At 53.2% G+C, this 13,573-nt stretch overlaps 1 protein-coding gene across 2 annotated transcripts in view; it reads left to right on the forward strand.

The window, feature by feature from the left end:
* Positions 1-13,573, forward strand: part of nbas (NBAS subunit of NRZ tethering complex) — a 299,089-nt gene that overhangs the window by 31,739 nt on the left and 253,777 nt on the right. For both annotated transcript variants that reach the window (XM_036976424.1, XM_036976425.1), the window contains 8 exons: positions 209-274; positions 387-515; positions 5,535-5,598; positions 6,516-6,709; positions 9,262-9,534; positions 10,855-10,980; positions 11,795-11,946; positions 12,696-12,833. In XM_036976424.1, the coding sequence (XP_036832319.1) occupies positions 209-274; positions 387-515; positions 5,535-5,598; positions 6,516-6,709; positions 9,262-9,534; positions 10,855-10,980; positions 11,795-11,946; positions 12,696-12,833 (1,142 nt within the window). The remainder of the gene's footprint in view (positions 1-208; positions 275-386; positions 516-5,534; positions 5,599-6,515; positions 6,710-9,261; positions 9,535-10,854; positions 10,981-11,794; positions 11,947-12,695; positions 12,834-13,573) is intronic.

The raw sequence follows: 13,573 nt of genomic DNA on the forward strand, positions 1-13,573 counted from the left end.
CATTTAGACACCCATTGTATTGTAACCTGGTCTCTCTCTGTCATTTAGACACCCATTGTATTGTAACCTGGTCTCTCTGTCATTTAGACACCCATTGTATTGTAACCTGGTCTCTCTGTCATTTAGACACCCATTGTATTGTAACCTGGTCTCTCTCTGTCATTTAGACACCCATTGTATTGTAACCTGGTCTCTCTCTGTCATTTAGAACCAGAAGAAAGGGTTCTTCACTGTCCCCAGCTTCAGACTCTTCTCGAGACACAACAATGAACAGGTGCCTCTCTCGTCCCTCATTCCCTCTCCCTCCTGGCTTATCTAACTCTCTCACTCTCACTCTCTCTCTCCTCGCTCTCTCTAACTCTGTGTTTGTGTAACTCGGTGTGCAGGACGGTGTGTTTCGTTTGAGTCTGTCTCCTGACGGGACGCTCCTGGCCGTCATCCATTTCTCTGGACGTCTGTCTGTATGGGACCTCCCCTCTCTCAGACAGACAGTCTCCTGGGATCAACAACTACAGGTAATTGTGTGTGTGTGTGTGTGAGTTGGGTTGAGAGAGAGGCTAGGAGAGGGTCTGTCTGCTACTGGGTTGAGAGAGAGGCTAGGAGAGAGTCTGTCTGCTACTGGGTTGGGAGAGAGGCTAGGAGAGAGTCTGTCTGCTACTGGGTTGAGAGAGAGGCTAGGAGAGGGTATGTCTGCTACTGGGTTGAGAGAGAGGCTAGGAGAGGGTATGTCTGCTACTGGGTTGAGAGAGAGGCTAGGAGAGAGTCTGTCTGCTACTGGGTTGGGAGAGAGGCTAGGAGAGAGTCTGTCTGCTACTGGGTTGAGAGAGAGGCTAGGAGAGGGTATGTCTGCTACTGGGTTGGGAGAGAGGCTAGGAGAGGGTATGTCTGCTACTGGGTTGAGAGTGAGGCTAGGAGAGAGTCTGTCTGCTACTGGGTTGGGAGAGAGGCTAGGAGAGGGTATGTCTGCTACTGGGTTGGGAGAGAGGCTAGGAGAGGGTATGTCTGCTACTGGGTTGGGAGAGAGGCTAGGAGAGGGTATGTCTGCTACTGGGTTGAGAGAGAGGCTAGGAGAGAGTCTGTCTGCTACTGGGTTGGGAGAGAGGCTAGGAGAGAGTCTGTCTGCTACTGGGTTGGGAGAGAGGCTAGGAGAGGGTATGTCTGCTACTGGGTTGGGAGAGAGGCTAGGAGAGGGTATGTCTGCTACTGGGTTGAGAGAGAGGCTAGGAGAGAGTCTGTCTGCTACTGGGTTGGGAGAGAGGCTAGGAGAGGGTATGTCTGCTACTGGGTTGAGAGAGAGTCTGTCTGCTACTGGGTTGAGAGAGAGTCTGTCTGCTGCTAGACTACTGTACAATGTGAAACACCAAATAATGCAGGCAGAGCAGAATTAAGCCGTTAAATTCGACAACCACCTAAAAGGAAGTGATTCCCAAACTTTCCATAACAAAGCCATCACCTACAGAGAGATGAACCTGGAGAAGAGTCCCCTAAGCAAGCTGGTCCTGGGGCTCTGTTCACAAACACAAACACACCCCACAGAGCCCCAGGACAGCAGCACGATTAGACCCAACCAAATCATGAGAAAACAAAAAGATAATTACTTGACACATTGGAAAGAATTAACAAAAAAACAGAGCAAACTAGAATGCTATTTGGCCCTAAACAGAGAGTACACAGTGGCAGAATACCTGACCACTGTGACTGACCCTAAACAGAGAGTACACAGTGACTGACCCTAAACAGAGAGGACACAGTGACTGACCCTAAACAGAGAGTACACAGTGGCAGAATACCTGACCACTGTGACTGACCCTAAACAGAGAGTACACAGTGGCAGAATACCTGACCACTGTGACTGACCCTAAACAGAGAGTACACAGTAGCAGAATACCTGACCACTGTGACTGACCCTAAACAGAGAGTACACAGTAGCAGAATACCTGACCACTGTGACTGACCCTAAACAGAGAGTACACAGTAGCAGAATACCTGACCACTGTGACTGACCCTAAACAGAGAGTACACAGTAGCAGAATACCTGACCACTGTGACTGACCCTAAACAGAGAGGACACAGTGACTGACCCTAAACAGAGAGTACACAGTGGCAGAATACCTGACCACTGTGACTGACCCTAAACAGAGAGTACACAGTGGCAGAATACCTGACCACTGTGACTGACCCTAAACAGAGAGTACACAGTGACTGACCCTAAACAGAGAGGACACAGTTACAGAATACCTGACCACTGTGACTGACCCTAAACAGAGAGGACACAGTGACTGACCCTAAACAGAGAGTACACAGTGGCAGAATACCTGACCACTGTGACTGACCCTAAACAGAGAGTACACAGTGGCAGAATACCTGACCACTGTGACTGACCCTAAACAGAGAGTACACAGTGGCAGAATACCTGACCACTGTGACTGACCCTAAACAGAGAGTACACAGCGGCAGAATACCTGACCACTGTGACTGACCCTAAACAGAGAGGACACAGTGACTGACCCTAAACAGAGAGTACACAGCGGCAGAATACCTGACCACTGTGACTGACCCTAAACAGAGAGGACACAGTGACTGACCCTAAACAGAGAGGACACAGTGACTGACCCTAAACAGAGAGGACACAGTGACTGACCCTAAACAGAGAGGACACAGTGACTGACCCTAAACAGAGAGGACACTGTGACTGACCCTAAACAGAGAGGACACAGCAGCAGAATACCTGACCACTGTGACTGACCCTAAACAGAGAGGACACAGTGACTGACCCTAAACAGAGAGGACACAGTGGCAGAATACCTGACCACTGTGACTGACCCTAAACAGAGAGGACACAGTGGCAGAATACCTGACCACTGTGACTGACCCTAAACAGAGAATACACAGTGGCAGAATACCTGACCACTGTGACTGACCCTAAACAGAGAGTACACAGTGACTGACCCTAAACAGAGAGTACACAGCGGCAGAATACCTGACCACTGTGACTGGCCCTAAACAGAGAGGACACAGTGACTGACCCTAAACAGAGAGTACACAGTGGCAGAATACCTGACCACTGTGACTGACCCTAAACAGAGAGTACACAGTGACTGACCCTAAACAGAGAGGACACAGTGACTGACCCTAAACAGAGAGTACACAGTGGCAGAATACCTGACCACTGTGACTGACCCTAAACAGAGAGTACACAGTGGCAGAATACCTGACCACTGTGACTGACCCTAAACAGAGAGTACACAGTAGCAGAATACCTGACCACTGTGACTGACCCTAAACAGAGAGTACACAGTAGCAGAATACCTGACCACTGTGACTGACCCTAAACAGAGAGTACACAGTAGCAGAATACCTGACCACTGTGACTGACCCTAAACAGAGAGTACACAGTAGCAGAATACCTGACCACTGTGACTGACCCTAAACAGAGAGGACACAGTGACTGACCCTAAACAGAGAGTACACAGTGGCAGAATACCTGACCACTGTGACTGACCCTAAACAGAGAGTACACAGTGGCAGAATACCTGACCACTGTGACTGACCCTAAACAGAGAGTACACAGTGACTGACCCTAAACAGAGAGGACACAGTTACAGAATACCTGACCACTGTGACTGACCCTAAACAGAGAGGACACAGTGACTGACCCTAAACAGAGAGTACACAGTGGCAGAATACCTGACCACTGTGACTGACCCTAAACAGAGAGTACACAGTGGCAGAATACCTGACCACTGTGACTGACCCTAAACAGAGAGTACACAGTGGCAGAATACCTGACCACTGTGACTGACCCTAAACAGAGAGTACACAGCGGCAGAATACCTGACCACTGTGACTGACCCTAAACAGAGAGGACACAGTGACTGACCCTAAACAGAGAGTACACAGCGGCAGAATACCTGACCACTGTGACTGACCCTAAACAGAGAGGACACAGTGACTGACCCTAAACAGAGAGGACACAGTGACTGACCCTAAACAGAGAGGACACAGTGACTGACCCTAAACAGAGAGGACACAGTGACTGACCCTAAACAGAGAGGACACTGTGACTGACCCTAAACAGAGAGGACACAGCAGCAGAATACCTGACCACTGTGACTGACCCTAAACAGAGAGGACACAGTGACTGACCCTAAACAGAGAGGACACAGTGGCAGAATACCTGACCACTGTGACTGACCCTAAACAGAGAGGACACAGTGGCAGAATACCTGACCACTGTGACTGACCCTAAACAGAGAATACACAGTGGCAGAATACCTGACCACTGTGACTGACCCTAAACAGAGAGTACACAGTGACTGACCCTAAACAGAGAGTACACAGCGGCAGAATACCTGACCACTGTGACTGGCCCTAAACAGAGAGGACACAGTGACTGACCCTAAACAGAGAGTACACAGCGGCAGAATACCTGACCACTGTGACTGACCCTAAACAGAGAGTACACAGTGGCAGAATACCTGACCACTGTGACTGACCCTACACAGAGAGTACACAGTGGCAGAATACCTGACCACTGTGACTGACCCTAAACAGAGAGGACACAGTGACTGACCCTAAACAGAGAGTACACAGTGACTGACCCTAAACAGAGAGTACACAGCGCAGAATACCTGACCACTGTGACTGACCCTAAACAGAGAGGACACAGTGACTGACCCTAAACAGAGAGTACACAGTGACTGACCCTAAACAGAGAGGACACAGTGACAGAATACCGGACCACTGTGACTGACCCTAAACAGAGAGGACACAGTGGCAGAATACCTGACCACTGTGACTGACCCTAAACAGAGAGGACACTGTGACTGACCCTAAACAGAGAGGACACAGCGGCAGAATACCTGACCACTGTGACTGACTCAAACTGAAGGGAAGCTGGCTCAAGAGAATACTCAGGTGGAAACTGAGCTGCACTTCCTAACCTCCTGCCAAATATATGACCATATTAGAGACACATATTTCCCTCAGATTACACAGATCCACAAAGAATTTTAAAATGTCTATTTCCCCCTTCTTTCTCTCTCTCTTTCTGTCTTTCTGTCTCTCTCTCTGTCTCTCTCTCTGTCTCTCTCTCTGTCTCTCTCTCTGTCTCTCTCTCTCTGTGTGTCTCTGTCTCTCTCTCTCTGTCCCTCTCTCTCTGTCTCTCTCTCTCTGTCTCTCTGTGTCTCTGTCTCTCTCTCTGTCTCTCTCTCTCTCTCTGTCCCTCTCTCTCTCTCTCTCTGTCCCTCTCTCTCTCTCTCGCTGTCCCTCTCTCTCTGTCTCTCTCTCTCTCTGTCCCTCTCTCTCTCTCTCTCTCTCTGTCCCTCTCTCTCTCTGTCCCTCTCTCTCTCTGTCCCTCTCTCTCTCTGTCCCTCTCTCTCTCTGTACCTCTCTCTCTCTGTCCCTCTCTCTCTCTCTCTCTCTCTCTGTCCCTCTCTCTCTCTGTCCCTCTCTCTCTCTCTCTCTCTCTGTCCCTCTCTCTCTCTGTCTCTCTCTCTCTCTCTCTCTCTGTCCCTCTCTCTCTATCTTTGTAGCCAGGGTTTGAGGAGATCAACCCAGAATGGAAGACTTCGCTGGAGAAGAGGAAGAAGATTAAAGGTAGCAGGGCAGACTGTCACTGGCCACCAGGGGGCAGACTGTCACTGGCCACCGGGGGGCAGACTGTCACTGGCCACCGGGGGGCAGACTGTCTCTGGCCAGACTGTCTCTGGCCACCGGGGGGCAGACTGCCACTGGCCACCGGGGGGCAGACTGTCTCTGGCCACCGGGGGGCAGACTGTCTCTTGCCAGACTGTCTCTGGCCACCGGGGGGCAGACTGCCACTGGCCACCGGGGGGCAGACTGCCACTGGCCACCGGGGGGCAGACTGCCACTGGCCACCGGGGGGCAGACTGCCACTGGGGGGGCAGACTGTCACTGGCCACCGGGGGGCAGACTGTCTCTGGCCACGGGGGGGGCAGACCGGGGGGGCAGACTGTCACTGGCCACCGGGGGTTGGAGGGCTGGCTGGAAGGCGGGTTGGAGGGCTGGCTGGAAGGCGGGTTGGAGGGCTGGCTCGAGGGCGGGTTGGAGGGCTGGCTCGAGCGCGGGTTGGAAGGCTGGCTCGAGTGGGGTTGGAGGGCTGGCTGGAAGGCGGGTTGGAGGGCTGGCTCGAGGGCGGGTTGGAGGGCTGGCTCGAGGGCAGGTTGGAGGGCTGGCTCGAGGGCGGGTTGGAGGGCTGGCTCGAGGGCGGGTTGGAGGGCTGGCTCGAGTGGGGTTGGAGGGCTGGCTGGAAGGCGGGTTGGAGGGCTGGCTCGAGGGCGGGTTGGAGGGCTGGCTCGAGTGGGGTTGGAGGGCTGGCTGGAAGGCGGGTTGGAGGGCAGACTGTCTCTGGCCAGACTGTCTCTGGCCACCGGGGGGCAGACTGTCACTGTTATGTCACTGTTATGTCAGTGTGTGTAGTATAATGTGTGTATTATGTTAGTGTGTGTGTAATATAATGTGTGTGTGTGTGTGTGTGTGTGTGTTCTCCACAGACAAGGAGCAGTACTACTCTCTGTGTGAGGTGGCCTGGTGGTCAGACTGCGTGCTGATCTTGGCCCGGTGTTCTGGTTCTCTGACCGTGTCCTCTGTTAGAACCCTTCAGAACCTCCTGGGAAAGAGCTGTGAGTGGTTCCAGCCATCGCCACGGGTTACCGCCGCCCACGACGGGGGCTTCCTCAGTCTGGAGGTAAGGAGTGGGGGGTGAAGGGGGTTGTGGTGTTTGTGAGGAGGGGGCAAGGACTGGCTGGCTCAAGTGAGGGAGGTGAAGGATGGCTGAAGAGGGGTTGGCTGGCTGGAGTGGGATTGGAGTGCTGCCTGGAAGGTGGGTTGGAGGGCTGGCTCGAGTGGGGTTGGAGGGCTGCCTGGAAGGCGGGTTGGAGGGCTGGCTCGAGTGGGGTTGGAGGGCTGGCTGGAGTGGGATTGGAGGGCAGCCTGGAAGGCGGGTTGGAGGGCTGGCTTGAGTGGGGTTGGAGGGCTGGCTCGAGTGGGGTTGGAGGGCTGGCTCGAGTGGGGTTGGAGGGCTGGCTCGAGTGGGGTTGGAGGGCTGGCTCGAGTGGGGTTGGAGGGCTGGCTCGAGTGGGGTTGGAGGACTGGCTGGAAGGCGGGTTGGAGGGCTGGCTCGAGTGGGGTTGGAGGGCTGGCTCGAGTGGGGTTGGAGGGCTGGCTGGAAGGCGGGTTGGAGGGCTGGCTGGAAGGCGGGTTGGAGGGCTGGCTGGAAGGCGGGTTGGAGGGCTGGCTCGAGTGGGGTTGGAGGGCTGGCTGGAAGGCGGGTTGGAGGGCTGGCTCGAGTGGGGTTGGAGGGCTGCCTGGAAGGCGGGTTGGAGGGCTGGCTCGAGTGGGGTTGGAGGGCTGGCTGGAGTGGGATTGGAGGGCAGCCTGGAAGGCGGGTTGGAGGGCTGGCTTGAGTGGGGTTGGAGGGCTGGCTCGAGTGGGGTTGGAGGGCTGGCTCGAGTGGGGTTGGAGGGCTGGCTCGAGTGGGGTTGGAGGGCTGGCTCGAGTGGGGTTGGAGGGCTGGCTGGAAGGCGGGTTGGAGGGCTGGCTGGAAGGCGGGTTGGAGGGCTGGCTGGAAGGCGGGTTGGAGGGCTGGCTCGAGTGGGGTTGGAGGGCTGGCTCGAGTGGGGTTGGATGGCTGGCTGGAAGGCGGGTTGGAGGGCTGGCTGGAAGGCGGGTTGGAGGGCTGGCTGGAAGGCGGGTTGGAGGGCTGGCTCGAGTGGGGTTGGAGGGCTGGCTGGAAGGCGGGTTGGAGGGCTGGCTGGAAGGCGTGTTGGAGGGCTGGCTGGAGGGGCAGGCTGGCAGGAGATGGGTTGGATGGCTGTCTGTCACAATATGGCCTTCATCTCTTAGGAAAGGAAACCGAGGACAAGGATTTATGAACGGCAAAGGAATAGATGGACTTTATTCAGTCAGTTTCCACACCTTCTATAATCTAGTCAACGGCTTGCTTTTCAGTTGACAGTCAGAGCACAGTCAGTGGTCGATGTGCCACCACTCTGGGGGGAAACACGACCAATAATATAATACACTAAGTGGATTTGGACTCATCGTTACAGGTCACGTTGAAATTCACTGGATGAAGGAGCTTCGTGCTTTGTCCCTCTGTTTGACTGCTACCATCTGTAGAGATCATGTAGACGTTAAATGTCTCTTACTGGCTGTAAGAAAATGTCTCTTACTGGCTGTAAGAAAATGTCTCTTACTGGCTGTAAGAAAATGTCTCTTACTGGCTGTAAGAAAATGTCTCTTACTGGCTGTAAGAAAATGTCTCTTACTGGCTGTAAGAAAATGTATCTTACTGGCTCGTGTTTCCGTGAGGGAGAGAGAGCTCAGCCTACCACACATTAAATATGGCCAACTATTTCTCTCTCTTCCCCCCCCCTTCTCTCCTCTCTCGCCCCCTGCTCCCCCTTCCCCCCCTTCTCTCCTTCCCCCCCTTCTCTCCTCTCTCCCCCCCTTCTTTCCTCTCTCGCCCCCTACTCTCCTCTCTCGCCCCCTTCTCTCCTCTCTTGCCCCCTTCTCTCCTCTCTCGCCCCCTGCTCCCCCTTCCCCCCCTTCTCTCCTCTCCCCCCCCCTTCTCTCCTCTCTCGCCCCCTTCTCTCCTATCTCTCGCCCCCTTCTCTCCTCTCTCGCCCCCTTCTCCCCCCCCTTCTCTCCTCCCCCCCATTCTCTCCTCTCTCCCCCCCTTCTCTCCTCTCTCCCCCCCTTCTCTCCTCTCTCGCCCCCGCTCCCCCTTCCCCCCCTTCTCTCGCCCCCTTCTCCCCCTTCCCCCCCCCCTTCTCTCCTCTCTCGCCCCCTGCTCCCCCCCCCCCTTCTCTCCTCTCTCCCCCCTTCTCTCCTCCCCCCCCCCCCTTCTCTCCTCTCGCCCCCTTCTCTCCTCTCTCGCCCCCTGCTCCCCCTTCCCCCCCTTCTCTCCTCTCCCCCCCCCCCTTCTCTCCTCTCTCGCCCCCTTCTCTCCTATCTCTCGCCCCCTTCTCTCCTCTCTCGCCCCCTTCTCCCCCCCCTTCTCTCCTCCCCCCCATTCTCTCCTCTCTCCCCCCCTTCTCTCCTCTCTCGCCCCCGCTCCCCCTTCCCCCCCTTCTCTCGCCCCCTTCTCCCCCTTCCCCCCCCCCCTTCTCTCCTCTCTCGCCCCCTGCTCCCCCCCCCCCCCTTCTCTCCTCTCTCCCCCCTTCTCTCCTCCCCCCCCCCTTCTCTCCTCTCTCGCCCCCTTCTCTCCTCTCCCGCCACCTGCTCCCCCACACCCAGTGTGAAGTGCGTCTGGCACAGAAGAGAGGTCGTCTGGACAGTAACATGGGGGGTGTGGCTTCGGAGGATGAGGAGGGTGAGGAAGGAGACTCTGACTCTGATGATGAGTCGTCAGCCAAGGCCCGTTACTCCGGTTACGTGAAGCAGGGGCTGTACTACGTCACCGAGATGGAACGCTTCGCGCCGCCACGGAAACGTCCCCGCACCGTCGTCAAGAGTTACCGTCTGGTCAGCCTACGCTCCACCACGCCTGAAGAGCTGTACCAAAGGAAGGTAAGTCACCATGACGATGACCACCAAGCTCACGTACACTCCACCACCATTCCCAAAATACAAAATGGCCGACGGACATTCCCAAAATACAAAATGGCCGACTGACATTCTCAAAATACAAAATGGCTGACTGACATTCTCAAAATACAAAATGGCTGACTGACATTCTCAAAATACAAAATGGCTGACTGACATTCTCAAAATACAAAATGGCTGACTGACATTCTCAAAATACAAAATGGCCGACGGACATTCCCAAAATACAAAATGGCCGACTGACATTCCCAAAATACAAAATGTCCGACTGACATTCTCAAAATACAAAATGGTCGACTGACATTCTCAAGTAGTCAAAGTAACCAAAGGCACATTTTCATATTTGTGAATAAAACATCAAGTATGATCACATTTATAGTAAAATAAATGCCGTAGCAGCTGTCTTCAAAGTATTTCTGCCTGTTTAGTTTCATAGTTGGTCAATTAAATCGAAAAAGAACTAGGAATCCTATCTAGCCTTTCCCAGCTCAACACTGCCTGGCTGGGGGCTGTGTGCACCTGAAGAGCAGACTGAAAGATTTGTTTTAATAAGTGCTGTGCACAGTAATAAAATATAGTGTCATTTACTTGAAAACGAAAGTCTACTTTGGTGAGACTTTGTCCTTGTGTTTCCGTTCTCATTGTTTTGTTCCACAAGCCAGGTCGTTTTTCTACGTTTTTAATTTCACCTGCTAGAGAAGAGAAGACAACGCGTTCACTAGTCAGACTCCATCTCACAGGCACAAACATGACTCCAATCGTGTTACCACGGTAACCTCCACGGTAACCTCCAGCCCTTAAAAGGGCAGGGGAACATTTCTCTCAGTAATATGTTTTGTTTTAGAAACTTTACAACGCCTGTTCATCTGTTTTGTTGCTGTAACTTTAGCAGGAAATAACTTTTGGCTGGATAACACTTCTGAGTGGCTAGTAGAGTTTTAGATGGTGGTGGTGGTGATGGTGATGATGAAGACAGTAGAGGTGATGATGATGGTGGTGATTACAATGATGGTGGTGGTGGTGATGATGAAGACAGTAGTGGTGATGATGATGGTGGTGGTGATGATGAAGACAGTAGTAGTGGTGATGATGATGATGGTGGTGGTGATGGTGAAGACAGTAGTGGTGATGATGGTGGTGGTGGTGATGATGATGATGAAGACAGTAGAGGTGATGATGATGGTGGTGATTACAATGATGATGGTGGTGATGGTGGTGGTGATGATGAAGACAGTAGTAGTGGTGATGATGATGATGATGATGGTGGTTTGTGTGTCTCTCCAGATAGATAATGAGGAGTATGGGGAGGCCCTTTCCCTGGCCCAGGCATACGGTCTAGACTCAGACCTGGTCTACCAGAGACAGTGGAGGAAGAGCACTGTCAGCATCGCCTCCATACAGGACTACCTGGTACACACTCACACACACACACACACTCTCACTCACTCACACACTGTCTCTCACTCACACACTCTCTCTCACTCACTCACTCACTCACTCACTCACTCACTCACTCACACACACACACACTCTCTCACTCTCTCACACACACTCTCTCACACACACACTCTCCCTCACTCACTCAATCACTCACACACACTCTCTCTCTCTCTCTCACACACACACACACACTCTCTCTCTCACACACACACTCTCTCTCTCACTCACTCACTCACTCACACACTCTCTCTCACTCACTCACTCACACACACTCTCTCACTCTCTCCCTCTCTCTCTCTCTCTCTCTCACTCTCACTCACTCACTCACTCACTCACTCACTCACTCACTCACTCACTCACTCACTCACTCACTCACTCACTCACACACACACACACACACACACACACACACACACACACACTCACTCACTCACTCTCTCACTCTCATGTGTCAATAGTTATGATATTATTTATATTGTGTACATTTTAGAACAAACTCTCTCTCTCTCTCTCTCTCTGTCTGCCTGTCTGCCTGTCTGCCTGTCTGCCTGTCTGCCTGTCTGCCTGTCTGCCTGTCTGTCTGTCTTTGTCTCTCTGCCTGTCTGCCTGTCTCTCTCTGTCTCTGTCTCTCTCTGTCTCTGTCTCTCTCTGTCTGTCTGTCTGTCTGTCTTTATGTCTCTCTCTCTCTCTCTCTGTCTCTCTCTCTCTCTCTGCCTGTCTGTGTGTCTCCCTCTGTCTGTCTCTCTCTGCCTGTCTGTCTCTCTCTCTCTCTGTCTGTGTGTAGAGTAAGATCCATAAAAGATCGTGGGTGCTCCATGAGTGTGTTGAACGTGTCCCAGAGAACGTGGACGCTGCTAAGGAGCTGTTGCAGTACGGCCTGAAGGGGACAGACCTGGAGGCACTCATCGCTATCGGCAACAGAGAGGACGGTGGCAGGCACGTACCCACACCACTTCCTGCTGACTATAATGACTGGATAGCACCATGTACCCACACCACTTCCTGCTGACTATAATGACTGGATAGCACCATGTACCCACACCACTTCCTGCTGACTATAATGACTGTCCTGGATAGCACCATGTACCCACACCACTTCCTGCTGACTATAATGACTGGATAGCACCATGTACCCACACCACTTCCTGCTGACTATAATGACTGTCCTGGATAGCACCATGTACCCACACCACTTCCTGCTGACTATAATGACTGTCCTGGATAGCACCATGTACCCACACCACTTCCTGTACTGTACTGGATAGCACCATGCCTTCACGTAGAACGTACAGGACCAGTTAAAAGTTTGGACACAACTACATTTTCCAAATTGACTGACCTTCATGTCTTAAAGTAATGATGGACTGTCGTTTCTCTTTGCTTATTTGAGCTGTTCTTGCCATAATATGGACTTGGTCTTTTACCAAATAGTTCTGTCTCCTGTATACCACCCCTACCTTGTCACAACACAACTGATTGGCTCAAACGCATTAAGAAGGAAATAAATTCCACACCTGTTTAATTAAATGCATTCCAGGTGACTACCTCATGAAGCTGGTTGAGAGAATGCCAAAAAGTGTGCAAAGCTGTCATCAAGGCAAAGGGTGGCTACTTTGAAGAATCTCAAATATGAAATATGTAATATATAACCAAACAGTTCTAAAGATGCCCCTCCCCCTCCGTAGGTTTATCCTATCAGGTGACCTTGATGTTGATGACGCTCCGTACGAGGACTTCCTGTCTGCAGAAAAAGAGATGGAGTTAAAGAGAGAGAAGGAGAGCCGGAAGAGACAGGAGCTCCTGGCCAGGGTCGACTTCAGCAGGTCAGAACACAGAACCAGTCAATCAAACTGTCAGTCAGTCAGCCGGTCTGTCAGCCAATCAACCAGTCAGCCGGTCTGTCAGCCAATCAACCAGTCAGCCGGTCTGTCAGCCGGTCTGTCAGCCTGTCTGTCAGCCAATCAACCAGTCAGCCGGTCTGTCAGCCGGTCTGTCAGCCAATCAACCAGTCAGCCGGTCTGTCAGCCAATCAACCAGTCAGCCGGTCTGTCAGCCGGTCTGTCAGCCGGTCTGTCAGCCGGTCTGTCAGCCGGTCTGTCAGCCGGTCTGTCAGCCGGTCTGTCAGCCGGTCAATCAACCAGTCTGTCAGCCGGTCTGTCAGCCGGTCTGTCAGCCGGTCTGTCAGCCAATCAACCAGTCAGCCGGTCTGTCAGCCGGTCAATCAACCAGTCAGTCAACCGGTCTGTCAGCCGGTCTGTCAGCCGGTCTGTCAGCCGGTCTGTCAGCCAATCAACCAGTCAGCCGGTCTGTCAGCCGGTCTGTCAGCCAATCAACCAGTCAGCCGGTCTGTCAGCCGGTCAATCAACCAGTCTGTCAGCCGGTCTGTCAGCCGGTCTGTCAGCCGGTCTGTCAGCCGGTCTGTCAGCCGGTCTGTCAGCCGGTCTGTCAGCCGGTCTGTCAGCCAATCAACCAGTCAGCCGGTCTGTCAGCCGGTCTGTCAGCCGGTCTGTCAGCCGGTCTGTCAGCCTGTCTGTCAGCCAATCAACCAGTCAGCCGGTCTGTC

Source organism: Oncorhynchus mykiss, chromosome 4, assembly GCF_013265735.2.
Source record: "Oncorhynchus mykiss isolate Arlee chromosome 4, USDA_OmykA_1.1, whole genome shotgun sequence".
Lineage (NCBI taxonomy): Eukaryota > Metazoa > Chordata > Actinopteri > Salmoniformes > Salmonidae > Oncorhynchus > Oncorhynchus mykiss.